The sequence below is a fragment of the Molossus molossus genome, unplaced genomic scaffold, assembly GCF_014108415.1.
Source record: "Molossus molossus isolate mMolMol1 unplaced genomic scaffold, mMolMol1.p scaffold_m16_p_19, whole genome shotgun sequence".
NCBI lineage: Eukaryota > Metazoa > Chordata > Mammalia > Chiroptera > Molossidae > Molossus > Molossus molossus.
In genome coordinates, this window is record NW_023425354.1 from 814,475 (window position 1) to 840,780 (window position 26,306).

General features: G+C 63.7%; 1 protein-coding gene across 3 annotated transcripts; it reads right to left on the minus strand.

Moving 5' to 3' along the window:
* Positions 1 to 746: 746 nt before the first annotated feature.
* ASPSCR1 (ASPSCR1 tether for SLC2A4, UBX domain containing) lies at positions 747 to 26,049 on the minus strand. Of its 3 annotated transcripts, none has more exons than XM_036269652.1 (16): positions 25,948 to 26,049; positions 24,975 to 25,030; positions 21,137 to 21,251; positions 19,982 to 20,082; positions 15,097 to 15,154; positions 14,077 to 14,150; positions 13,488 to 13,863; positions 6,392 to 6,531; positions 6,137 to 6,218; positions 5,728 to 5,794; positions 5,089 to 5,151; positions 4,684 to 4,736; positions 1,459 to 1,510; positions 1,187 to 1,256; positions 927 to 1,102; positions 747 to 846 (listed from the first exon to the last, which is right to left on the minus strand). In XM_036269652.1, the coding sequence occupies exons 1-16, from the start codon at positions 26,047 to 26,049 to the stop codon at positions 833 to 835; spliced, it is 1,599 nt and encodes a 532-aa protein (XP_036125545.1). In that variant the 3' UTR covers positions 747 to 832. The 3 variants fall into 3 exon arrangements, with proteins under 3 accessions (XP_036125545.1, XP_036125546.1, XP_036125547.1); XM_036269653.1 differs by lacking the exon at positions 25,948 to 26,049 and adding an exon at positions 25,516 to 25,530; XM_036269654.1 differs by lacking the exon at positions 24,975 to 25,030 and having other exon boundaries at positions 25,948 to 26,005.
* Between the last annotated feature and the right edge of the window lie 257 nt (positions 26,050 to 26,306).

Below are 26,306 nucleotides of genomic sequence, written 5' to 3' on the forward strand. Positions count from 1 at the left end.
TGCCCAGGATGGGAGACACCCAGAGGGCTCTGGGCCAAGGGACTGGACATGGAGCTGTGCACAGCACATGGCCCTCTGGAGACATCCGGGCGGGACAGTGGCTGCCCTGCTGAGCCACCCCGCCTGCCAGGGGGACCAGAAAAGCCTCGGCTCCCACCTCCACACCTGAGTATGGCATGCGCTGGGGGACAAGCCCTCTATACCTAATTTGGCCCGCTGGCCGCTTCCTGCACCCCTTCCCCGCCTCTGCCCCCACCTTCCTCTCCCCCGCTGCCTCAGGGAATCTGGGCTTCAAAGCGCGGGGAGCATGTGGAAGTCATCAGACCCGAGGGAGAGGTGGCGACAAGTGCCAGAGCCTGTGCCCCCTTGGAAGGCCTCAGAGGGTGAGGGCGGGCGGGGAACCCCAGGCCAGGCCTGCCAGCCCCACCCGTGCCAGGGGCTAGGGTGCTGCCCGTGCCAGGCAGGCCGTGCCTGGAGGCCCTGTCCCCACACTTGTGTTCTCCGAGGAGGGTAATTAATGATGGCAATTAGGTAAAAGCCAAGAGGAAGCAGCAGGGAGGACACCTGTGCCCTTGTGAATGAGAGCAAGGCCGCAGCAAGGGGACCCGGGCTGTTGGACCGGCCAGCTCCAGGGCCAGGGTGGCCACGGGCCTGTGCCTGGGAGCTCGGGACCGGCGGGCAGCATCCGGAGGGCTGCTGCGGCAGAGGGCTGCTGGGCCCTCTTCTGGAGGAAGATGACTAGCCGATCTCGGAGATGCTGGAGTCTTTATTCACACTCAGGGTGGGGAGGGGTCCTGTCACTGGCCAAGTGGGCACCTCCAGCTGGTGGCTCTCACCTCTTGCTGGCTGTAATCAACATACCAGGATGACCTGGGGCCCTGGGCTCCCGCCAGCAGCCCCTCTCAGCCCAGCTGCCCCCACAGTACCTGGCAGCTTCAGCCATTTGGGCACCTTGCCCAGATCCCTCCTCAAGGGCTGGGCTGTCCCAGGGCTGGGCTCAGGGGGCCCCACTGCACCCTCCTCAGCAGCTGTCTCCAACTCAAGGGGCATGGGGCCGGGGGCTGGCAGCAGGGGTGGGGGCACAGCGGCCCTGGACATGCACCTGGGGGAAGGCAGAGGCAGAGGGCTGTGAGCACTGCAGTGTGGGTGCTCCCACCCGGCACTCCCGTCTAGCCCAGGTACTCGCCTGGTCGCCAGCACATCAGCTGCAGATGGGGGGACGGTGTGTTCCAGCAGCCTCGGCTCCAGGTAGACATCTACAGGAGGCCCAGCCCACCCTTAGGCCATGGAGGAGGAGGAAGGGGCCCGGCCCGGGCAGGTGGCTGTCCTGTAGCCCCCAGGGGCAGTGTATATACACGGGGAACAAGCCACAGGTCTCCCTTTCAGACCCACAGAAAGTCCCCGCTCTGGGATGCTGGGGGCTGGTGGTGGGGAGCAGAGCGAAGGGCCCCCACTCACCTGTTGGCTCCTCAGCTCCAAAGTGCACCAGAGCAGCAGGGAAGAGGTTTGCCTGCAGGAAGGGCAGTGGGGAGCTCAGGGGCCAGGTGGGCACTGTGGGCAGAGACTGGCAGGGTGGGCTGCACCCCACTCCCATGGTGGCCTTGTGGGAGCTGCGCCTGGAGGCCCTCACCAGCCCCTCCAACCGCCGCAGGCTGCTGCCCAGCCCCCAGGGCTCCTGCAAGCCAGGCCTGCCCTCGAACGTGGGAGCAAGGGCCAGCGCCCAGCTCCCGCCGGGCAGGAAGCCCCTGTGCTGTGTGCAGTGCTTCGCTTCATTTTGTGATTTTTTCTTCATTGACTTTAGAGAGAGGAAGGGAGAAGGAGAGGAACATCGACGAGACAGAACATCGAGTGCCGCCTCCTGCACGTCCCCCCACTGGGGATCAGCCTACAACCTGGGCATGTGCCCTGACTGAATCGAACCAGCGACCTCTTGGTGCAGGGTTGACACTCAACCACTGAGCCACAGTGGCCGGGCTACTTTACTTATTTTTAAAAATTTTTGTTAATCCTCACCTGAGGACATTTTCCACTGATATTTAGATAGAGTGGAAAGGAGAGAGAGAGAAACACTGATGTGAGAGACACCGACTGCTTGCCCCCTGTCCGACCCTGACTGGAACTGGGATCAGACCTGCAACCCGAGTACGTGCCCTTGACCAGAAATCGGACCACAGGCCAGGGCTCTAACCGCGAGCCAAACTGGCCAGGGTGGCACAGGCATCTGGTACCTCTTCCCACCGTGCCAGTTCTGGGGACGCAGTAAGCAGTCAGGCTGGGTGCCTGCTCCAGGAGGGGCTGCAGTGAGCCCACAGGTCAGAACTGCGTGGAGGGGAGTGGGGGAGGGAGGTCGGGGGAGCATGAGGCAAGGGTGCCACCAGCTCTTACTCTGAGCGCCCTGCCCTCCCCTCCCCCAGCCGTGTTGCCTGAAGTACAAAGAGCCTGGGGAGGGGCCGCCCTTAGGTGGAGAGAAGCACCCAGGCCCACTGAGGAACTAGAAGGAGACTGCTGGGAGGGCCCTCGGCTGCCCGGGAGCCCAGGGTCAGAGGCCCCCTGGTCTGCTGCCTGAGCACAGCCACGACCCTGAGCGCCAGGCTTGGGTGCCCTGGCTGAGACAGCATGTGCCCCTCTGACAGGCAGGCTCTGCACCAGGGTGTCCCCTGCCTGGGAGTCCAGAAACTGTGCCTCTCCTAAGCCCCCACCTGTGAGGGTGGTGGCAAGGGGTTTCTGCTCAGGGGCTGACCCCACGTGCACAGGTGCGGGACAGGGCTGGGTCACCCAGCCCAGACAAGCCCCTGGTGCAGAGCTAGAGCTGCAGGTGACAGCCTGAGCCCCAGTGTCCCAACCTGCAACCAGCCCCACCAACTCCTGCACCCGAAGACCGTGGCTGCGGTCCCAAAGCTTCCCCCGGAGGCTGGGTCCTAGCCCTCATGCAAGGGGCCACACCTGCCAGCTGAGCACGGCTTGAACTCCGAACCCTGGGAGTCGAGGTGGGGTATTCATGAGAAGCTTCAGGGCCAGGCCTAGGAACGCTGAGACCACAGCCACACTGAAGGACACAGACGAGGCTGTGATGCCTGATCCAGGCTTGTGGCTACGTCAGCGGTGCCCAGGAAGCAGGAAGGGGGCGCGGGGAGGAGAGTGCCCCGCCCTTCCCAGGGCGGCCAGGCCCAGCCTCAGTGGAGCCACCAGATGCTGGGACCACCTCACAGCCCCGCGTGGGAGCACATCCCTGGCATGGGGCCTGGTCCAAGCCCACCCGTGGGGCAGGGTCACCTGGGGGCTGCAGGCCTTGAAGCCTGGAAGGGTCACTCCCCTCGGCACCTGCCAGAGGCCCCCTCACTGGTCTGTGTTTCTGGGCTCCCAGCCAAATTGCACAGAGGACTGGGACCACCCCTCTGCTCAGGCTGGGGGTCCCCCGGATTGTGGCAGGTCTTGGGCCGAGACGGAGCAGGGGCAGCTCCAGCACCACGGGCTCAGGCCCAGGAAGCAGGTCTGCCGCCAGGCACAGGGGCCTCTGCCCACTGCCTGCCTCCCCCACACCCCGGCCTCCCCCACACCCTGGTCCAGCAGCCAAGAGGGGCAGCTGGGCTGCCGTCCCCCACCCACCCGGAGCTGCCCCTAGAACACGGGCCGCCCCGGGCCGCCGGCAGCCGGAGTCCAGCCCTGCCAGGGACATGAAAGCTGGGCTTCCGCGCTCGCCGAGGGGGCGGGAGGCTCCCTTCCCTGGGCCCTGCCAGCTCTGATCTCGGGCAGGGCCACCGCCCCTCATGGAGGCCCCGCAGCTCCAGCCAGGCTGCCGGATGAAAGGAGACGGCTGCTGGTAGCTGGGCAGTGTCGCAGGAATGAGGCCGAGTGGGCGGGACAGGCAGCACCAGGGCTCCTGATTGGGGGTCTGGGAGCTGGTCCCGTCTCAAAGCACCTTCCAAGCCCAGTGTGTCGACAGGCTGGCTGGGCGGCGGGCGTGGAGGAAGGAGCCCAGCGCCTCCGGGGCTCCCGGGCTGAGGGGCGAGGAGGGGGCCGGGCTCCGTTCCTTGGTTAGCATCCAGCTCCCTGCCTGGTCTTGTCCCATCGCCCCACAGCCAGGCAGCCCCAGCTCAGACCTCGCAGGGCCTGCAGGCCACTTAACAAGGGCTGGCCTCTGTTAGCAATTAAAATATCTGAGGAGACTTTGAAGAGGAAACCATTAGGCCCGGGGCTGGGGAGGCCCCAGGCTGCCCTCCCAGGCGAAGGGACAGGACATGCCTCCCAGCCCTGGAAGGCGGCCCAGCAGGGCGCGGGATCAACACTCCTCAGCCTCACCAGGACTCTGGGGCCAGCAGGGGGTCGGGCAGGAGGCTGCCAGGAGGGAGGGCCCAGCAGGGAGGCAGGGGCAGGGAAAAGGCCGGCAGCAGACCCAGGAGCAGGGGCCACACCTGCCCAGCAGCCAGCACCCAGGGCCTCCTGGGCAGCAGCCACCCACAGTGAGGCTCTGACACTTGACCCTTCAGGAACTGTCCCAGCTGCCCTGCCTCTGGGTCCCTCTGCTCAGACCCAGGCCAGGAGCCTCAGCAGCCCCAGGCCCAACTCCAGAGGCACCCTGCACCCTCCAGGCCCTTCCCACAGGGTTGTGAGCCCGCTGACATTGGCCCTGCCTTGCAGGGACGCCCCAGCAGTCCAACCCCCCCCACCCCCGGCAGCCAGTACCTGGAAGAGGGTCAGCGTGTGGTCCTCCAGGGTGGTTTTCGGAGGAGTGATGACTGTGGAGAGACCTGTCTGTGAGGAAGGCCTCGCCCCTCACCCCTCACTGGTCCCCAGGGAAGACTGCCCGAGAGCCCACAGCCCCCTGCCCACCTCTCTGCTGTGGTAAAACCCAGGTGAGGGGACTGGGGGGGCAGGCCCCAGCAGGTACCCCAGCTCTCACCACCCAGGTGCCAGCCAAGGCTGGCCAGCGCCCCCATCCACACAGCTCCCAGACCCCGGGAGGCAGGCTGGCAGCAGAGGGCACAGGCACCGAGTCGGGGCAACGGTCCCGGACTGGTGCTTGGAGAGCGGCCCACACCGTCCCGATGGGGAGGCGGAGGCGCAAGCAGGTCTGGGGGCAGCACTTACACAGGTGGAAGGGCAGCTCGGGGTTCCCCAGGTGGCTCTTCACGAAGTCCCGCAGGTCCCCCACTGAGGAGGAAGGACAGGGCGCAGGCCTCACCCGATGCGCCCAGCGCTGCCCGCTGCACGGAGGGGCAAGGCCCTTCCCCAGGCCCGGCCCCCTGGCTGGCCCGGCCCTGCCACCAGCCCTGGAGAGCCCGACCTCCTCAGGCTTGGGCATCTGAGACACGGCCCACCCTCAGGCGATCCCCAGCCCCAGGGGCAGGAACTCAGGCTTGTTCCTTCCACAGTACCGACGCTCCACCGGACCATGAAAGCACCATTTCCCCAATTCTAGGCCTCTCACCCTGCCCAGAATTGGGGAAATTGGTGCTTTCCTTCAGGTGAGCTGCAGCCCCAGGCCAGAGACCCTGCTTCTGGGTGTGGGGAGCTATGGGCCCACCTCCCTCTGGGTGGCCCTGTGTCCAGAGCAAACGGGTGTGTGTGGCCTGTCACCAGGGCACTCTGAAAGCTCAGAGCCCACTGCCGCCAACCCAAAACCTCTGCCTCCCTGAGCCAGGAGCCGGATGGCCAGTCCCACAGCTGTGAAGGAGCCAGGGGGCTCAGAGGCCACAGCCCCCCGGGACGCCCGGTGAGACCTCTCACCTGTCTCACTGGGGCGGAAGAAGCCCTGCAGGATGTGTCGGTCAGGGAACAGGACCCTCAGGACCACCTAGCGGGACAAGTGGGTGTCAGGACAGCAGGCCCTGCCTAGGTGCAGGGAGGCAGCTGCACCCTGGGGCCACATGGCCAGGACCCCGGCAGGGCCGACACCAGGACTAGGGCGGGCGGCCCCTTGCATTTGCTACCCCACCACACTCCTGGCCGAGCTGTGCCCGCAGCTCGCTGGCCCCGGGGCTGGATGTGAGGCCCAGTCGAGACCCCCCGGAGCACGTGTAAAACACATGGACCTTGTTTTCATCGTAAAGTGGCGAGGCTGACTGGGTCTGTAGTGACCAGGGCTGTGTGGGCACAGGTGAGGACCAGCTCAGCTCCCGCCCCCCCACCCCTGTACCTTAGGGTATCGCTCCAGCTTCTCCTTCATCTGAGCCTCCTTGAAGGCCTTGGTCACTAAAGGGGCTTCTTCCAAGCGCTTCCTGTGGAAAGAGTGGGTGAAGGTCCAGGGTCTCCCCAGCCAGAGTGGAGGCCCCACACGAGCTTGCAGACAGGACTAGGCAGCCCCTGCCTGGACCCCCACCCTCCGAGGGCTGCAGAGCGTGGGCGCTGGGCCTGTCGTGAAGCAGGGGACAGAGGGGCGGGGCACACCCACCGCTCACTCTTGAGCTGGGCCAAGCGTCTTCGCACGTCATCCACGGTCACCTCGAAGAACTGGTCAGGCAGCTCTTCGGGCCAGGCCTGGAGCAGCTCCTCCAGGTCAGGGTGGCACACCACCGGGTCCCGGTCTACCGGCTGCTGGGCAGAATTGGTTGATGCAGGTCCCAGGTGCCCACCGAGTCAGGCCCGTGGCCAGGGCAGGTCCCCAGGGGGGCGTGGACAGCAGGCTGTGTGGGACCTCGGCCTCCCTCCTGCCCGCCCTGGGGTCTCGGCTCAGTCCCTGCTGGGAGACTCGGCCACCCAGCTGCCTTCGCTCACTTCCTGTCTTCGTGGGAGCTGCCTGCCATCAGGGTCCTCGGAGCCTCGGGAGCAGTGCCCTGGTCCAGGCCACGTCAGGGCTCCAAGGGAGGGGCAGGGGAAGTGGCAGCCCCCAAATTAGAGGTTTGGCAAAAACCTGCCAGCCGCTGGCCCCACAGCCAAGCTGACCCACCTACCCTCCCCAGGGGAGCAGCCTGGCCCTGCGTCTGCCCACCCTGGGGACACAGGAAGGGGCAGCGTCACTCCTAATTGGCAGCAAGGTCGGCGGAAATTACAAGGCAGGGCTTGCTCTGCGTGTGGCGCCTCCGGGCGGTGATGCACGAGCCGAGCCGGCACCTCTGCGCTGAGGCCACTGCGGCCTGCTGGGTGTTCACACCAGGTCCTGTCCTCCCTCCCAGAGGGGCCGCCGGGAAGCTGCCCTCTGACCCTGCGCCCCGCACTGCCCCACCCCCGCTGCGGCATGGCAGGCCCACCTTCTGCCTCCCGCCCAGGACCAGGATGGGCTTGGAGGCTCTGGGAACACACTCCTCTGACCATCCCTTCCCGCAGCCTCCCGTGCAGCCGGCCTGGCCACAGCCCCACCAGCGCTCAAGGTCAGACTCTTGGCCCTGGGGACAGCCAGGCCCATGCTGCTCAGCATGCGGGGACCTGCCGCCCCAGTGCACCTGCAGGTGTCTCCAGGCGGCCCTTCCCCAGCCACACCAAAGCCTGGATTGCACTCTGGCAAGTCCCAGTCACCAAGCACATGGCCAGGTCACGTGCTCGCCCTGGGCTGTTAGGAAGCCCCTCTGGGCTCAGGGTGCTGTGGCGCAGTGGCCAGGAAGGGCTGGCTCAGGCCTGGGCAGCAGAGCCCTTAGGTGGCTGGCCAAGGCCCCTGGGGGCTGCCCCTTCAAAGCCACAACCTTCCTGCAGCCGCCACAGGCAGTTCTACGCCAGAGCTTTTTATAACAAGATGCCAGGCGCCGGCTGCCCCCCACAGCCACGGCGCCTGCATTCCAGCAGGGCTGAGCACGGGCTCCTGGGGGGCAGGGCAGGGCGTGGATGGCCGTGCGCACAATGCCAAGCCCGGTGCTCCAGCAGGAGGCCCCGGCAATGCATCACCCTGAGAACGTGGCAACGGGGCGAATGCGGCCATGGCCTCGAGCTGAGCCCGACCTGGCGGTGGGCCCCAACCCAGACACGGCCGGGGAGCACGCGGCCACTCTGGCCTCGCCGTCCCTGCGGTACTTCCAGGGTACAGCCAAGTCCCAGAGCTGCTGACACGACATGGCCCCAGGCAGGCTCTGTCCCACAAGACAATGTGACATCAGTGCCTGGGCTGCAGGAAATGCCACCACGTGACCAAAGGACAAGGAACAGCTGGGCTTCACACCTTCACCTTGGCTTTCCACTGCCGGGACGGGAGGTGAGGGGGGCGGTTGGTTGGCAGCTCCTCCTGGTTTGAAAAGGGCCACAGGCCTCACGCTGGGCAGAGGCGGCCAAGCTGGTATCTCCAGGCCAAGCCCTGGCCCTGCCCAGCCGCACTCTGGCTGCGTGTGCTGTCCCTGCCTTGGCCGTCCCCTGGTCTCAGGCAGGTGTCACCAATGGCTCCCATCCGAGGAGGGTGTGCAGATGTTTTTGGATGGGGAGCAGAGGTCTGGGCTGAGACGTCATTAGGAAAAAGAACGCACAAGGTGGCAGTCGTGAGGGAAGCCACGTGCTGAGCATGGGGTGAGCTCCCGAGTACGACCGAGGCCATGGCCCCGGGGTCCAGGAAGGGGCCCGAGATGAACCTCACATCTCGTGCCCAGGGCCACTGGCCAGGTTGTAGGCTCTGAATGATGGGGCCCAGAGCCTTCTCGGCCGTCCTAACAACGGCCCTCTACAGCCTGAATCTGCAGGTCCACCCCAGTGGCGGGCGGCTGCTGCAGCTCGAGGACAGTGACCAGGGGCCCGGGAGGCCCAGGGTGACGGGCCAGCACCAGACAAACACGAGACTGACACCAGGCCACTCAGAGGTGGGGAGCTGTGGACAGCCACCAGGACCCTCAGAAAGAGTCCCTGCCACACAGAACAGGCCGTGGAGGGGACCCAGAGGGAACAAGGCATGAGAGCCCTGGCCACCTCAGCCCCACAGCACACGCAGTGCTGGACACAGAGAGGACCAGCGGCCGGGCATCAGCCGAGACGTGGGCCTGAAGTCTCCGGACAGTCGGGGGACACTCCGCAGCTGCCACACAAGTGGCTGAGCCCATTTGGGCACAGGGCCCCTCGTGGCGGAAGAGGCCTCGCTGCCCTCTGAGGGTTCATCTTCTTGACAGTGATTTTCCAGAACGTGATGACACCCCAAGAAAAAATGCAGAAACTATTTGGAGGTGACCTCAAGCCCAGACTTTCCAGCTTCCTTGGGAGGGTTCTGTTCCCTTCCCTGCCGCTCCCACAGCCAGACGGCCCCCGACAATGGTCGGGTAAGAGGGAATGCAAAGCGTTTCCCCTGGAGGCCCGGAGCTGCACTGAATCACTGCACGAGGGACAGCGGCCAAACCTCCCGAGTCACTCCCGAGCCAGCCGCCCCTGGAGGGAGCGCCAGGGTGGACCCACCGCAGTCCCTGGCACGCAGGCGGGCGGCCGTGCGGGCTGTGGCAGCTCCGGGTGGGGCCGCCCGACACCGAGCCCGGACACTGGCTCGCAGAGACGCAGGCCCCGCAGCCTGGCCAGCACTGGGCCTGCCCCTCTCTGGAGCAGAGGAAAGGAGAGTTTAAAAGAAGAGGGAGGGCGGCGGAACGATGGGAGGGCATGCCCACATGCCCGCAGCGTGGCCGGGCATCGCGTGGGTAAGGAATGAGTCCCCGAAGAACTGCAGTGAAGGCTGGGCTCCTCACCCACAGGCCTGACAGCTGCCCCTGGGGAGCCAGGGCGGCACAGCCAGAGGTCAGCAAGTTCGGGGCGGATGCACGCCCTGGACCAAAGGGGCGCTAACCCTGCAGAGGGCCCTTTGAGCCCACTCGGGACAGGGCCCGCCAACCAGGACCCCGCCCACCTGCGGGAGGCCTCGGCCCCGTGCAGGCAGCTCGGAGGTTTCAGGAGTGCCGTGCACCCCATTCCCCACTGCAGCTGGCAGGCTGGGCCCCGTCTGTCCCCGAGTCCAGTCTGGCTGAGACACAGCAGGACAGACAGCTGGAGGGCACCTGCTTGCCACCGCTCCCAGAAGTGCTGCCCTGTCTGCCAGCGGACCCAGTGGCGGGGCTTCGGCTGGGGCCTGGGGCGTCTGCAAAGCGGACAGGGCACAGCGGGGACAGGCTCATGCCGCACCCTGGCCTGCAGCTGAGGGGCCGTGGGGTTTGCTCCTGGAGGGACGTCGTGGGCAGATGCCCAGGGCGGAGAGGGCAGCCAGGCAGCCAGGGAAACCGCTCTCCATATGACCAGTTCCTCCCAGGCCCCTGCCCATAAACCAGGAAGCAGGATGGCCAGAGACGAGACTGACACCCACCCTGAGGCCGTCTGAGGCGCCAGGAAGTGTCCAGTCCAGGTCTTGGGAGGAAGGGGAGCCCCCCCCCGGAGGGTGACAGGCACAGGGGGACCACTGTCAGGCGCAGTCCTGCCCAGGGGACCAGGCCTCTGACCACGTGCCCTGTGCCAGCTGCGTGGGGCGCCTGCTGGGATGGCTGCCCAGCGTGCAGAGCTGCGGGGTGGCCTCCCGGGCCGGGGAAGGACTTCAAAGGACAGGCCAGGGGCCGCCAGCAGCCCCAGCATCTCCCGGAGCCCGGTTCTGATGGCCAGTTAACTACCTTCTAATAATTAATGTTCTGACATCAAAGGCAGGAGCCGCCCGGGTCTGTGAACCATCCCGGGCCTCAGCCGAGGACCTGCCTATATTTTATCCTGTCTCTTTTGACTCTTTATTTAAATCCAAAAACCACACACAGGCTGAACATTAATGGGAAACTTGGGAGCTCTTTTTGATTACTAAAGTGTACCTTTGAAGTTCCCCCAAAAGTTCTGTTTTGTTCCCTCTCCCCTCCCCCGACACTGAGAAGGGACACAAGGCAGACACCATGTGGCGGGCCGGCCCTGGTGTGCGGCTGTCAGTGGCAGGAGGCGTGGGGCGGTGGGGGCCGGGCCGCCACAGCCAGCTGCCGGGCTCCCAGATCAAAGGCGGCGCTGCTGGCGGCAGGCGGCCCCTCCTGCTGGGCCGGGTCAGTGCTGGGGAGGTACTGGGACCCTGGGCCCGACAGCTACCTACCGGCCAGCACAAGCCCTGGCCACCCCCAGGTGCCCATGGGGCCCTCAGCAGGTTCCAAGAGACACAGAGAGCTAGGGCCGCACTCCATGCAACTCCCGCACCTTTAGGTTGGGAGAGAGCCAGTCTTGGCCCCAGTGTCTGGCCCCCAAATCCAGGGGCCCCCAGGAAAGCAGGCCCAGAGGGAGTCAGGGCCCCCACACCGCTCAACCCACCACATGGGTGTGCTTTTGGCCACTGATTCTGGGCCCAGGTGACAAATACCATGAGTGTGGAGATGCACACTAGCTTCTAATGTGGCCCAAACATCAGCACAGGAGCCAGCAACACCCCCAAAAGCCGGGACACCACTGCCACCCCCCAGGATAAAACGTTCCTAGGACTCAGGGCTGGCTCGGCCCTCCGTCCACTGAGCAGGGCACCAAGGATGGTGCAGGAGCAGGAGTGAGCCCGGCTGTCTGCTCTTTGCAGGGGCCCTGGCTCCACGCCACACCGAACCCCAGCAGGAACAGGTGCTGACCCTCCAGCCTCCCAGGGGCGCGACCTGGAGGCAGGAGTGAGGAGGGTTCCAGAGGAGGCAGCGCAGGCGGACGGTCTCACACTGCGACCTCAGCAGTGCACTTCACTACGAACCGAAACATGAGCGAACCAGGCCAACCGTGCAGCTGAGAAGGAAACACACGGAACCCGGACTGCCCCCGGAATGCCAGCTCGCCGGGCCTCCCAGACCCTGCCAGGCGGACACATGAAGGACGCGAGAGAAGCAGATACTCTGACGCAGGAAAAGCAGTTTGTGAAGCTCAACACCTACTTATGATTAAAGAAAACCTCAGAAATGTAAGAACAGGAGCTCCTAACTTGGTAAAAGCTTTTCACAGCTCCAATGATCCTTTGTAGACAAACGGCAGGTTGCGCTCTCCAAGGTCAGAATCAGAGCAAGGACGCCCACTGCAACAGGTGCTATTCAACAGACATCAGAGAGCAAGAAAGACTCAGGGAGGGAAGGAGACAGACGCAGCATCCACAGGGACGAGCGGCCCAGCAAGGCCGTGTGAACCACCAGCATGTGGCACAAGCGCCGGCACCGGGGGCTGGCTCACAACGTCCCTGTGGCCCCCCAGGATGCCATGGCTCTCCCCACCTGGGAAGGGGGCTTGCGAGGGACTTTCCCAGCAGTAGATCCTCCTCATCACCGGAAGCCCGACTGGCTCTCGTGTGCGCGCAGGACAGGGAGCAGGGATGGTGCCACTCCGGCTGAAGGGAGGGCACAGGAGGGCGCGAGGCCGAGCCCTGGGCACAGACACAGCAGCAGCGTCTCAGGGCAACACCCACACACACCTGCACAGGTGACACGCACGGCCCAGGCTGGAAAGCCAGACTGGCCTACAGTAAGGTCTCTTTCTCGCGTTCCAGTGCTTCGAGTCAGTGCCAGCCAGAGGCTGGGCAGAGGCCCGCTAAGCTGGACTCGGGTGCACGGCCAAGGAGGCAGGGAGCCTGGGGCTGCCCAGGAGCCCAAGGTGCCCAGGGCATTGCGATGAGCTTTCATAGATAACGGGAGGTGGGTCTGTGAGCTCCAAGGAAGCACTCAGAGGGACCCCACAAGTGCAGCCTCTGAGTCAACGACAACCATACTGCCTGTCCCCAGACGCCGTGGACACCTGCTGGGTGACTCGTGAAAACCCAGCCGAAGAAAGTCCCAGAGGTGCGCCAAGGAGCAAGTCTGGCATCGCCACCCGGGGAGAGCTGAGCCGACAGGTGGCCCAGCCGCCTTCCCTCCCGGGAACTCCCGCATGGCTGAGGCCGGAGCAGGGCCTGGGCAGGCCAGCCTGACCCACAAACGACCAGGGGTGGCCTCAGGGCTGTGCCAGCAGACACGGACAGTCCCCCAGGTGGTGCGCCTGGAGGTCCCATCACTCTGGGGCCCCACTCCCTGACCCATCACTGCCTGCTCAGCATGACCCAAAATTCGGGGCACCATCCAGCGCTCAGGTCAGTATGTGATCCGGGGAGCAGAGGGGTGGACGTCCGTGGAGGTGGCTGTGAGGTTCAGAAACAAGTGGGTGGCCAGTGAGCCGGAGGTGCTCAAAGACTGGCCTGGCGTCAAGAAGGCGACACGCTGCCCGCAAACGGCCCCGCTCACTGCGGCAGTGGCGTCCAGGCCGCGGCGGCACCTCGGGAGCTGGCGCACGGGAGGGCGGCGGGCTGAGGCACCAGACGCAGACGCGTGCCCGGCTTGGCCTCTCGTCATGGGCCTGCGTGGGGACAGTCAAGGCCCCAGCTACCTCACGTCGAAACCAGCAACCCAGGCAGAGGACAACGGGCTAAGGCGCCACCTGGGACAGGAGAGTCAGTCCCCACACCCAGGCAGAGCTGCAAGTTCGTCAAAACCCATCACACTACAGCTAAAATTGTGCCTCAATGAAGTTAATTTAAGACAGAACAAAACCAAAAGATCGTTTCTGAGATGAAATCACACCCAACAAGCCTACCACCCTCAGGCTGACGGGCCAAGAGGTCAGGAGGAAGGACCCCCAGTACCCAGCTCACCGCTTACCGGCTCCGGCTCCGGTAGGGGCCTTGACTTCTTTGGCTTGGAGGGGCCTCCAGGGCTGGAGAAGGTCTTGGGCAGTTTGGCTGATGGTGACATCAGACACCTCGCAGACCCGCAGGGGCCCCCCAGGCGCTGTCCCCCTCCAGAAAAAGGCACAAAGGGGCCAGGGATGGGCTCCTTGGGGATCTGCTTCTCCTGGGCACCCACTTCGTCCTGACGGCTCACGTCGCCCCGGCTGAGCCCGGCAGAGTCCAGGGGCAGCAGAGGGCTGCCGGCTGCCTGCTCAGCCGACAGGGAAGGGGTCGGGCTGCCTGGGCTTTTGCTCCAGGAGACCCCGGGCTCCTGCTGGACGGCCGAGTCACACTGCCTCATGGCAAACCTGAGGGGTCCAAAAAGAGGGTGAAACTCCACACATGGGTCTCAGCATGTGTCTCATGACCCCCATCACCCACCCACAGGTGGGAAACCCCAGTAGTGGCCTCAGATCAAGGGGTCAGGGCCACGGGGCCATGTATTCTTCACTTTTCCACACTTCCCACCCCTGCCCTTTGAGACCTCATTTCTTTCACCAAACACGGCTCGGAGGCCCCACCTGATGATGGCGCTGCCCCCGCTGAGGCCCAGGGACTGCAGCGTCGTGCTCTGAAGGGCAGCTCTGCCAGCCACCTGTGGGGGAGAACAGGACAGGGATGCCAGGGCCTCTGCTGACCCCTCGCTGACAAAGCTCTCCTGCCTGGCTTGGGCCAACACTTCGAGCTGACCGGGGGGAAGGCATCATGGGTCCTGCCCACCTGCCTGGCCCACCTCCCTGGCCGCCCCCAGCCTGGGCACTGACTCCACGGGTTCCCCAGCCAGCTCCTGAGCTGAGGTCCAGCCTCCCTTACCCCAACCTGCACCTGAGCATTCGTTCCCGGTCGGGTTTGTCCCCTGGCCCCACCCATCTGAGGCCTGGGCAGGCAGCGCTCAGGCTTGTGTGAGCCACACCTGGCCACCTGACCCGCCCTCTGAGCGCTGCACGGACCATGATGGCCCTCATGTGGGTCCAGGTGCCCGACTCCTCTGAGTGAGGACATGTCCCCCCAGGTCTCTTCCCCTCACAGCCTTCATGGGCGTGTTTCACCCACACCAAGGCCTCCCGGGGCTCCACGGGGACAGTGGCCACCCCAGGCCAGGAAAGGGCACCCAGCCAAGGTTGAAACAAAAAGCCCCTGTGAGCCAGGGGACCGAGAGCCAGGAGGGTCCCCGTCACGGGCAGGAGGGCGGGGACAGGCAGGGCCTCTGCCAGGCTGGGCCTGCACCATGCTGTACTCGGTTTTGAAAAAGATCAAAACGGAGCAAAGCAAATATTTATTAAAATGAAACCACTTTCGTGACTCTCGGGCTCTGAGAAGCTGAGAAAACAAACAGGCGCTGAGGGCGGGGTGGGCGCCGCGGCCGCGGTCAGCCCGGCAGCGAGCCTGCCGTCCACGACACCCCGAGCTCAGAGCCCCGAGCTCAGAGCTCCGCGCCCAGGGAGGAGAGGGAGCGTCTTCCAGATCGGAACCGGGCTGGGCCGCATGGCGAGGGGACCAGGCGGAGGGCCCAGGCCAGGCGGGTGGGGTCAAGCGCCTACCTCATCCCTCATGTACACGCAGACCGGACTGGCCTCCCATGATTGCTCCAGACACGCCCTGCAGGACAAAGAAGGACATCACAGGCTGGCCGCTGGTGTGTGGACACACCCTGGGAACCCCACAGCACCACAGAGGCCCCCAGGGGCCACCAGCACACAGCCTGGGGGTCTCCCACTGGCCTCCGGCCTCAGGCTCAGAGTGCAGGGGACAAGCCTGGGTCCCCGTCAGCTGGGCCCAGGTCAGCAATGAGCGTCTTGGGGGCTGTGACCTGGGCTTTTATCTGAGGCTACCCTCCAGGAGGGTCACTGACCCAAGTGCCAGGAGCAGCTTGGGGCACAAACCCACTAAGTGACTCTGAGGACAGAGGCCAAGGTCCCCAAGTGCTATCCCCTCGGCCCAGATGCCGCGGGCAACGCCGGGACAACCAGGGCTGAGGTCTTCCCCAGGAGCCTCAGGCTGGGACCGCACCTGATGCCTGCACCCAGTGTGGGTGACCTGAGGAGGGTGCTCTGGTGCCTCCTCGTGAACCATGTCCAGACGCCTACATGGTCAAGCAGGACAGGGACACGCAGAGGGCTCTCTGGGCCACCAAAATCACTGTCCCCAATAAACAAGAAAAGCAAAACCAAAGGCCATGCAGGGCTCCCGAAGCTGGTGCCCCTGGGCTGTCTGAGCACCTCCGCCCAGAGCTACACAAAGGCTGGGCACGGAGACTGCACAGGGCAAAGGGGCAGGAAACACCAGGATGTGCTCTCCATCGTCTGGGAACCGCAAACATGGTCAGTGCCCCTACACCACAACCCTCACACTGTCACCAGGTCACCAGGTCACCGAGGACTGGATGGTCCTCAGTCTTACCTGGAGTCCATGTTCTATGGTAAGACAGCAGCAGGCACTTCCCACACCAGACTGGCCACTGAGATCCTCCCCCCTCATAAGCCAGACCCCAAGATGGGACAGAGCAGCCCCCAGAAGCACAGGTGGACAGGTCTGAAAGGTGGCAGGCATGCAAGGGCACACCCACATGCACACAATCACATGCACAGGTGCACATGCACATGCATGTGCACCTACGTGGTCACATGCACACACGCTCGTACACTCACGTGCACACACTCGTGCACTCGCACACGCTCATGCACACTCATGCGCACACGCTCATGCATGCACCTGCGCAGTGCCCAATGACACCAGCTCGTACTACCCAGGCCTGCACCAACTACCAGATTATGAACGGGCTGCAAGCTGGCCAAGTCCTGGCTCTGGAGCTTGTGACCATGGAGGGAAGTTCCCTCCTGCACTTCCTGACATACAATCATCAGCTAGACCCTCTCTTCCAGAGGGCGAGTCCCGGAGGCCCGGCCCACAGAGCAGGAAGCCTGTGGTGACCTCAGGCCGCACAGTGCTGCACTGTCTCATGGCCTCGTGGCTCAAGTGCCCAGGTGGACGCAGCTGGGACAGAGGACAAGAGAGCTGCGCTGGGCACCGGAAGCCGCAGGGCCTCCGGCTGACTGCACCATGCACACTCGGCTGCTGAGACCATAGCCAGGTCCTCCGTGTGGCTCTGGAGTGGGTTCTGCCCGCTTCTCGTCTGCGTCAGTTTTTGCTTGTGTGAGTTGCAGAGGCCTAAGACCGCAGTCCAGAGCCTGGGGGAGGCTCAGCCCTGCCTCTGCCCGAGGCCTGGCACTGCCCGCCTTGTCGCCTCCCGAGGTTCCCACAGGAAGCAGGAGGCCCGAGCTGATCGCCTCAACCAGAGCAACAGTGGGTCAGGGCATACCCCAAAGGGCCTGGGACCAGCCACCAGGACCCGGTGACCCCAGGCCTCAGGAAAGCACAAGAGCCCGCAGCACCGAGCGCGGCTGGCCTGCCTTCCCCAGGGACCCAGTGCCAGCAGGACCACAAATCACAAGCAGGGCTGAGAGCTGCTGCCTCCTGCCTGCGGAGGCCTCTGGACATCAAACGCCAGCCCGGCTTTGATGTGCGGCTCCTCCAGAGGGATCGGATTCCGAGTGGATCTGAGGGAGACGCCTGTAAACACGCGAGGGGAGGGGCGGCCGCAATCACTTCCAGACCTTCCTGGCCAATTAGCAGAGTTCTCTCCAGACCAGGACAGTGGACCCAGGGGACATTCCAGTTCATGGAGGAGCCGCCCCTCACGCACCCTCACTAAGGTCCCAAATGTCTCCAAGAAGCTGAGCTGAGCTTCCTGAAGAGCCCTGTGCCCCGGACCCAGGCAGAAACCAGGCGTCATGCAGAACTCCCATGGTGCCCACCTGCTGCCCCGCCCAGACACCACCCCGCACACGCAGGACGGTCCACTGCCAGCTGACATGCTCCCTGGTCGGACAGCCGGGCGGGGCAGGGCGACTCTAGGGCAGAGGTCCTGCTGACGGTTCTTCACTCACCACAAAGCACGTTATCCCCACGGTGTGGGCTGTGGCCCACGCTGGCCGGCTGGGGCAAACCAGGTGTTGGGGCCTCTTCTGTCTATGTCACCTGTTGGGACCTAACCAGGTCACAGCTGGCACCACTGCACTGCGCATACCAGAATCACAAGACTACCCCGAGCCCCGCAGGCTCAGAGGGCTCCTGCTGCCAGGGAGGCCCCCTCCGGTGAGGCCGCGTCCTGAGGGGCAGGTGACTCATGCCACCACCACTGAGCCCAGCCACGAAGAAAGAGACGGGGGAGCGAGGAGGTCAAGGCCCGCAGAGCCGGCCCCCCGAGGAAGACTGCGCAGGGACAGTTCCGAGAAGAGAGGAGCCTCTGGCCGTCCCAAGGGAAGGGGCTGCCTGCGAGCTGAGTGGGTACCCTGGCACCTACGTCTCTGGCACCTGCAAAGCCCTGCGGTGAGCACACAAACACACCTCAGTGCGACCGCCGGGGAGTGTCTCACGTGCCCACCCTGCCTAGGGACACTCAGACCCCGATTCTACGCCGGGTGGGATGAAGTGCTGAGACAGAGCCACAGGCTGGGCCGTGAAATTAGGCTGGGAGAAGAGGGGCCCAGGACCTCGGGAAATGGCACCTGGGGGCAGCACCCCCAGGGCCCCGGCCTCTTGCCCTCCCTGCTGCAGACACCCAAGCAGCAGCGGACTGCAGCGCAGGCCCAGCCACTCGAGGCAGCCAGCAGCCCCTGCGGTCCTGAGCTCTGGGGGGACAGCTGGCCCAAGGAGGACCTGGTCCAGGTGGGACACATGCAGATTTCAAAGACCTCCTATGACAGAGAACACAGCTATCTCATCTTTCTTTTTGATAACATGTTCATAGGGTAATATTTTGGATATAGCAAGTCAAGTTAACCAAGTTCCTAAAGTTAACTGCCTATGCTTTTACTTTCCTTTGATGTGGCTATTACAAAATTCTTTACCACCTCTGCGCCCGCACGTGTGGCCCACATGGCATGTCAACTGGCCATTTAGTAGCCCCAGAGGCGGTGGTCAGGGCTGGACCACACTCACCCTGATCCCTGAGCAAAGGTGGACCCGGTGCCCCGCTCACCTCCGATGGCTCCCACAAGACCTACACACCATGCTCTGGGACGCTCGTCTCTTCCCCCGAGCATCAGGTGAGGGAACCAGCTCCCTGCGTGCCCCTCCTGTGGGGACCTGGACTCAGGGCCCTGCCAGTGGGGTCTTCGCAGTACAGGCAGCTGAACAGCTCCGCCAGCCCCAGCACGACACCACAGCCACTCAGGCGCCTGGCCATCCTCCTGCCGCCTGCCCGTGCCGTGGGAACCCAGCGCATGGTCGTGAGCTGTGCCGAACTTCCGGGGAAAGGCTGGGCTTTTGGAGCTGAAATGGAGAGATGCCCCTCACTGCTGGCCCAGCAATTCTGCCTCTAGAATTCCCTCGGAGGGAACTGGGGTACACAGACCTCCGGCTGGCTGTGGAGCAACAGACAGAATTGGTGGCTGGGTGCACAAATGAACAGCCCCCACACAATCAGCCTGCACGCCGCGGAGACGCAAAGGGAATTTCTAGGGAGAAATGTGCAGGTGACTGGGCACAACACTCCTGTGTGGATGACGGACACGCGCTCACACAGCTGTCTGCCTGGGCCGGGGCTCCCGCTCCACAGACGTGTCCCGGCGCCTCCTCCGAGCCTTTCCTCCCGGAGGGGTCTCCACGGCCCTGCTGCTTCCTGAACTACATCTGAAGCACAGAACAGCAGCTGGCCCGTCCTGCAGGGCTCGTGTGGACCCTGAACGTCCCCAGGAGAACCCTCAGCAGCGTCCTCCGCTGGTTCCTCCTCGCCTGCACCCGAGGACCAGGCCCTGCGCATCACCACCCTCTCCCCACGGGGGACCCTTGCGGTCTCTGCAGCAGGGTGTCCCAGAGCCCTTTTCCACAGAGGACCCAGCTTCTCTCCTGTTTGCTTTAGCTGGCGCCCAGGCTCCCTGCCCATCAGCAGAGGAACTTCCTGATCTTTTCCAGGAGGTGACCCCACCATGGGGCCTGCACCCCCTGCCTCTGGTTCACTCCTCACACGGGGGTTGAGGTCTTTCAAAGACTTCCATCTCACGAGACACCAAAACTCAAGGGGCAAAGTTGGAACTGTTCACCACGCAGCAGAAACCGACACACATCTGTCACCGTCAACAAACCTTACTTTTTAAACAACGCATGCTCACGATACGGGTCTCCCACCGCAAGCATCAGCGGCGAGGGCCGGCACCCGCACCTCCCCTGCTGCTCGGGGCTCTCGGGCCCTCACAGGGCGCCAGGAGGGCAGCCTGGCAGTCGTGCCAGGAGAGCCCGTCGGGAAGACGTGTTGCTGGCGACCAGCACCTGCTGGGCACGGCTGACGAACAGCAGCTCACCTCTGGCCGGTCCCTACGCCAGGACCGCAGCGGCGGGCACAGCCAGAACCACCCCAACACTTGCCTGGTCTGCGGGAAACGGCTGAGAAGCTCCCAGAGCGTCTGGCCTGAGCAAAAAGTGTCCTGTAAGCGGGAGCCGTCATCCAGCTGCAGAGCGATGCGAACCTGGGGAGCGAGACAGGGAGGCTGGGGGGGCAGCACCGCGCCCTGCACCAGGGCTGACTCCCATGGGCGGAGGGCCCCAGGGTCTTGGGGTGCACGGGGACCGGCGCTGCGGCCATGCCGTGTCCCGAGCTGCCAGGTTTGGGGCGCTTCGTTGCGCAGCCATGGAAGGTAGTACGTTGTGTCCTATGAGCTTTCTTCATTAACGAGCACGTTGCTTTCCTAAGTCCATTTGTAACAATCACATCCTTACCTGGGACACATCTGTAACCCGCAAGGGAGGCAACGCACCGGAGCGCACTAACCCACAGGGTGTCCGGCCCCGAGCGCCACCCCGCGTGGCCTGCGCATCTGAGTCACAGCGAGGCCTGCTGCAGGGCCGAGGCCTCGTCTTCCAGTGCACATCTACGTTAAGATCCCAACCCCACCAAGGGAAGTCAGAGTCCCTTCCTCACGAGGTTTGAGAACTGTAGCTGGAGTGGGAAAGGGGTGTTAGGGTCAGTCCCCTCGGCCTGACGCCTGGTGGGCTCGGGAGAGCATCCCTGTCCTTCCAGGGACGAGCAGCCTCGCGGTAATGGCAGGGCCAGCGGGCACAGAGGGCAGCTCTCTGTGGCCGGTTTCCCTGGCTCCCTGGACCTTCACACTGCCGCGCGGGTAGAAGTCTGGGGGCCGAGGGGGAAGATGGGCTCTGGTCCCAACGAGGCGAGTCGGAGAGGCCTGGGACTCCTCCCAAACAGAGGCTGCACTGGAGGCCACACCGAGCCCTGCAGGCTCTGACATGCATGACAGCTTCATGCCCAGAACCGTCAGACAAGGCAAATGCCACGCACACGCTGAGATGAGCGCAGCACAACGACCCCTCGCAGTCACCTCAGCACCAAGAACAAAGTTTCGTTCCAATCGCCGAAGCAGAAAGTGGCTCTGCCTGACCCAGAGCAGGCCGTTGGGTCTGGGACGCGCCCTGCCCAGCCCCAGCCGCCCGGCCGGTGCGGCCTCCCCAAGTCCAAGGCCTGCAGGAAAGGGCCAGGAGCAGCACCGCCACCTGCCCGGCACCTACCGTGTTCTCAGGCCCCACGCGGCTGCGGGATGCAGGCACCATCTCCAGCTTGGCATTATTGGGCAGGTTGGCGAACCTCCACTGCAGAGAGAGGTCGAGCACACTCCTCTGAAACCTGCAACACAGACCACAGCCCACAGCTGTCCACAGGTCCACACAGCCTGGCCCGTGCCCGGCACCTGGGAGAACAGGACAGGCCCGAAGATGTGCATCCCTGGCGGCAGCGGGTCTGCTGAAGGAAGAGCAGGGAGCTCGGCTGAGCATGGGCACCACGCAGGGGAAAACCCACCGACCAGATGCACCCCGAGGGGGTCTGGCCACGGCATTTACTCTCCCAGGGGACCAGCTCCCATCACTCCTGCTTCCTGCCACCACTGAGGAAGGACCATAACCCCCAGGATAGGCAGCAAAGGTTCAAGAGAATCGCAGGCAGAACAACGGGCCTCACACCCCGAGAGCCAGGCAGCCCGTGGCTGGGAGGCAGGAGCGCAGGCTAAGACTGCCATTCCCAGCTTGCAAAGCCAGGCCCTTCCCACTGCAACGGCCCTCGGCTCTGCCCACACCCTGCACATCAGCAGCTGCACAGGGCCCTGCAGCCTGAGTCTCCCAAATGATCAGAAAGAGGCCAGCGTGGACCCCTCGGCAACTGGGTGGCCCACAGCTTCTGCCGATCCCCATGCACAGAGCTCCCAGGTCCAAGACGGTGCTTTCTCAGAAGGAACTGGGAGGACAAAAAGACTGGATGAGTCAGGACAGGAAACACCTGAAGGCAGGAGGGGGATCTCTGGGCCTGACGCTCCGGGTCTTTATCAGCAGCCTGCCCTGCTGGGCCACACTCAGCCTATTTCACAAGAAACTCGGGTGAGTCTGGCCGGTGTGGCTCAGTAGTTGAGCATCGACCCTGCACCAAGAGGTCACCAGCTCGATTCCTGGTCAGGACACATGCCCAGGTTGTGGGCCTGGTCCCCAGTGGGAGGCATGCAGGAGGCGGCCAATCGATGTTCTCTCTCACCGATGTTTCTGTCTCTCTCTCCCTCTCCCTTCCTCTCTCTCTAAAGTCAATAAAAAAAAAAAAAGAAAAGAAACTCAGGTGAGAAAAGCCAGCAGGCAGCCCGGACCTCCAAAGGCAAAGCTGGGACCACAAAGGCAGCTCCTGATGTCCAGCTTGCACGAGGAGTCAGGCCCCAGCTCCTGAGACAGGATGGAGGGAGAAGGGACTCGGAGACCCAAACAGGGCCTCACCTGTGGGCAAGGAGGGTCGAGCGAGGCGACCCCGGAGCCTTCCTGACCTTGCTCCCTCTCCTCACCTCCTCAGCTCCCAGGACCCCCTCGAGAGCCACCACTGCTCACCCTACAGAGCACTAGTCTGAGAAAAACTCTGCCCTTGCATCTGTGAAAACACCACCACATGGCCCCGACTGTGGAGGACCCAGCGAATTGCAAGGAGAGTGAATCAGGGAACTTACACAGCTCAGACGTGAGCTCTATTTCTGACAGGATTCAGGGGAAACTACAGCTCTGGGGAGAGACTGCGGTCTGGACAGAGGTCACCAGGTGGCCGATGCCAGCACGCTGCTGGAGACAACCTGGACCACCTGGTTGTGAGCAGCTTATAAGGCGCAGGTGTTTGGAAGAGGGAAAAGAGGTGGTTTTGATAACCAGGCCGGAGGCTCACCCAGCTCCAGGTCCTTGGGGGACACAGGGCGGCGGATCTGTGCAGAAACCAAGGGAAGGATGGGAGCCTGCTGAGGGGAAGGCGTCGCCGGCACATGGACACACGGGAGGCTGCCTTCCCCGGTAGTGGCAGCACTTTTAAACAAATTACAGCTGGCCCTTGAACAACGAAGGAATTAGGGGTAACAACACCTGTGCAGTCGAAAATCCTGTGTATAAATTTTGACTCCCCCAAAACATAACTATAGTTGTCCCTCTAAATCTGATGGGGATTGGGTCCAGAACCCCCACAGATACCAAAATCCAAAGATGCTCAAGTCCCTTCTATGAAAGGCGCAGATCGACACAGCGGCTCTCCACATCCGCAGGTGCTCAGGCACAAAGGGAAACAGCACAGGCACGTACTGAAAAACAGCCACGTGTGTTTTGTTTTAAATATTTTTTTCCTTTATTGATTTCAGAGAGAGAGGAGTGAGAGGGAGAGACAGAAACATCGATGAGAGAGAACATCGATTGGCCGCCTCCTGCATGCCCCCCACTGGGGATCGGGCCCACAACCTGGGCATGTGCCCTGACTGGGAATCGAACCGGCGACCTCTTGGTGCAAGGTCGACGCTCAACCACTGAGCCACACCAGCCGAACCATGTGTGGTTTTCAGTTGGTTAGAGCATCATCCCAGTACTCCAAGATTGTGGGTTCAGTCCCTGGTCAGGGCACATACAAGAATCAACCAATAGATGCATAAAGAGTGCAACAACAAATAGGTTTCTCTTTCTTCTTCCTCCCTCTCAAATTAATAAAAAAAAAGGAAAACACCCACATGTAAGTAGACTCTGCAGCTCAAACCCCTGTTCAAGACACAGCTGACAGTGAGACAGCAGAAAGATCGGTAAGACTGCAAGAGAGCCGACACTGTGACACCTCCAACCAGGCACCAGCCAAGGATTCAGGCGGCTGAGGGGAGGAGAGGGCCCTCGGCTGAGACAGGAAACCAGGGGACAACCCAGCACTGAGCAGGGCCTCTGGAATTCTTGCAGGTCATGCAGGAGGCGAAGAACTGGGGTGACGTGAGGGCATCTCCTTTCAGAATCTCCCCTGTAAAAAGCCCCATGCAGCCCTGGAGGGTTGGGCTCAGTGGTTGGAGCGTCAGTCCGTGGACCAGAGTCATGGGTTCAATTCTGGTTAAATGAACGTGTCTCGGTTGTGGTTGGGTCCCCGGTTCTGGTTGGGGTCGTACAGGAGGCAACTGGTTGGTGTGTCTCTCTCACATCAATGTTTTTTCCTCTGTTTCCCTCCCACTCTATCTGAAAAATATCAACAGAAAAATAACCTTAGGTGAGGATTCTTTTCAAAGCCCCATGAGCAACATAGCACAGGAGAGGTCCAAGAAAGCAGGTTCCCACGCCTGCTGCTCTCTTCCTAAAGTGAGGAGGGCCACTCTGTGAAGACATGCCACTGCGGTGAAAAGCTCCTTCTGGGGGACAGAAGCCCATACCCACCAAGGCAGGGTTCCAGTCCTCTCCTCTAGACCCATGAGAGCCGGTCAATGCCCTCTCTGGAAACACTCCCACAGGCAGAGACCCAGGCAAGCAGCTCCAGGGCCTGAGAGGCCGCCGGGTCCCACCGGGTGCAGGTTGCTTCCCATTTCTCCACGATCACTTCCTCTTGCTCTCAGAGCCCCACAGGAAATTATACAACCAAAGGCACAAAAACCCTGTGCAATGGGGTGGAATGGGGCCCCTGAAAAGATACGCCCATGTCCTAACCCCCTGAACTTGTGACTGAGACTTTACTTGGAAATAGGGACTTGCGCATATAACTGATGTAAGGATCTTGAGATGACATGATGCTGCATCAGGGCAGATGCGTATAAGAGAGATGAGAAGAGAGAACACACAACACACAGGGAGAGGCCATGTGAAGAGGCAGAGATGGGGTGGTGTGGCCACACGCCAAGGGACACCTGGAGCCACCGGAAGCTGGAAGGCGGGAAAGATCCTCCCCCAAAGCTCTGGAGAGCACAGTCCGGCAACCCCTTGACTGGGGCTCCTGGCCTCCAGAACTACGAGAAGATAAACCCTCTGAAGGTTTAAGCCCCTCAGCAGGGCCCTGGGGGAGGAGGGTGGATAGACCCGGACAGAAGCCTGGCCAGAGCAAACTCACTTCAGATCATATTCACTGGGGTTGAAGTCCTGCCGCTGGCAAGTGTCCTCCAGAACCTATGGATGAGATGACAGGATGTGAGCCACTGTGTCCGGCCTTGGTGCTGGGCTGGCAGGCACAGCAGCACTGAGACGGGCCACCTGGCCGAGGGCCACTTGGTTCTGCTGGACAAAGCCTAGTAAAGCCCCTTGTGGCTTGTCCACTCCACAGCTCCACGCACCTCATCCGAGAATCTCGCTCACTGTCTCTGCCCTCACTGGGCCTGCCTCGCACCCCAGCTCTGCAGGCCTCCGGGCCAGTCCCAGCAGCTCATCACCACCGACGTCAGCCCACACACTCCAGACCCCTCCCCCACTCAGAGAACAAAGTCCAAACTTGGGCGCCCCTGCCGCAGGCTTCACCCCCTCCCCAAGAGCCACCTCCATACCGCCAGCTCAAGCTGGCTCTGGGTGCCCCGCTTCTGGGTCCGCACAGAGGCCTCCCTCCCCACCCCACTGTGGGGGCTCCCGCCGCAGACCCTAGTGCTCTGTCCCCTACACACCAGGGCCCAATACACATTTCTCAGGGCACGGATTCGGGGTCAACCGGCTGCCGGTGAACGTGCAGCGAGTGAGTCAGCAAGTCAGCCTCCTGGCACAAAGGCCGACACACCCAGCCACGGCGGACACCGGCCGGGGGACGCGCCGCGATGGGGACACGGGCCGGGGACACGGGATGGGGACGCGGCGGCGGCCCTGGAGGCTGGCTCGGGCGCGCCGCGGACTCGGGGGGCTGCAGATCGGCCCCCGCCCCCGCCTCGCAAGGAGCCAGGAGCCCCCGACCCGGGCGCGGAGGGGGCGGGCCCACGGTGCCAGGAGGCCGCTCATTGGCCGCCTCGAACCCCGCCCCGGCACCGCCCTGCGACCCCCCGGAGCCAACCGCAGGGGCGCCGGCGCAGCGCCCCCCGCCCGCCGCCCGCCGCCCGCGGCCGCACCTGCAGCAGCACGGTGCTCGGCGTCACCTTCACCGTGTGGCGCCGCCCGTTCGGGGCCAGCACCGACACCGCGGAGCCCCCGCCGCTCGCCGGGGCCGCCATGTTCCGCCCACGTGACCCGCCACCGCCGGCTCAGCTTCGCACAACTTTATCGGCAACAGCCGGGACGCACAGCCACGCGGCCGCGGGGCGGGGTCTGAGCGGGGCCGGCGTGCGCTTCCGGGCACGCCCGGGCCCCGCCCCGCTCTGGCCCCGCCCCGCGCCCAGGCCCCGCCCCCGGCGCTGGAGCGGGCTTCCGAGCGCCCGCCCTGCTCTGGCCCCGCCCCGCGCCCAGGCCCCGCCCCCGGCGCTGGAGCGGG

Coding starts and splice junctions, on each gene's coding strand:
- ASPSCR1 (XM_036269652.1), bottom strand. CDS start 26,049: ATGGCGGCCCCGGCGAGCGGCGGGGGCTCCGCGGTGTCGGTGCTGGCC. Junction 14,151..15,096: donor GCGTGTACATGAGGGATGAG/GTAGGCGCTTGA, acceptor TCTCCCCCACAG/GTGGCTGGCAGAGCTGCCCT. Junction 1,257..1,458: donor TGGAGCTGAGGAGCCAACAG/GTGAGTGGGGGC, acceptor GGCCTCCTGTAG/ATGTCTACCTGGAGCCGAGG.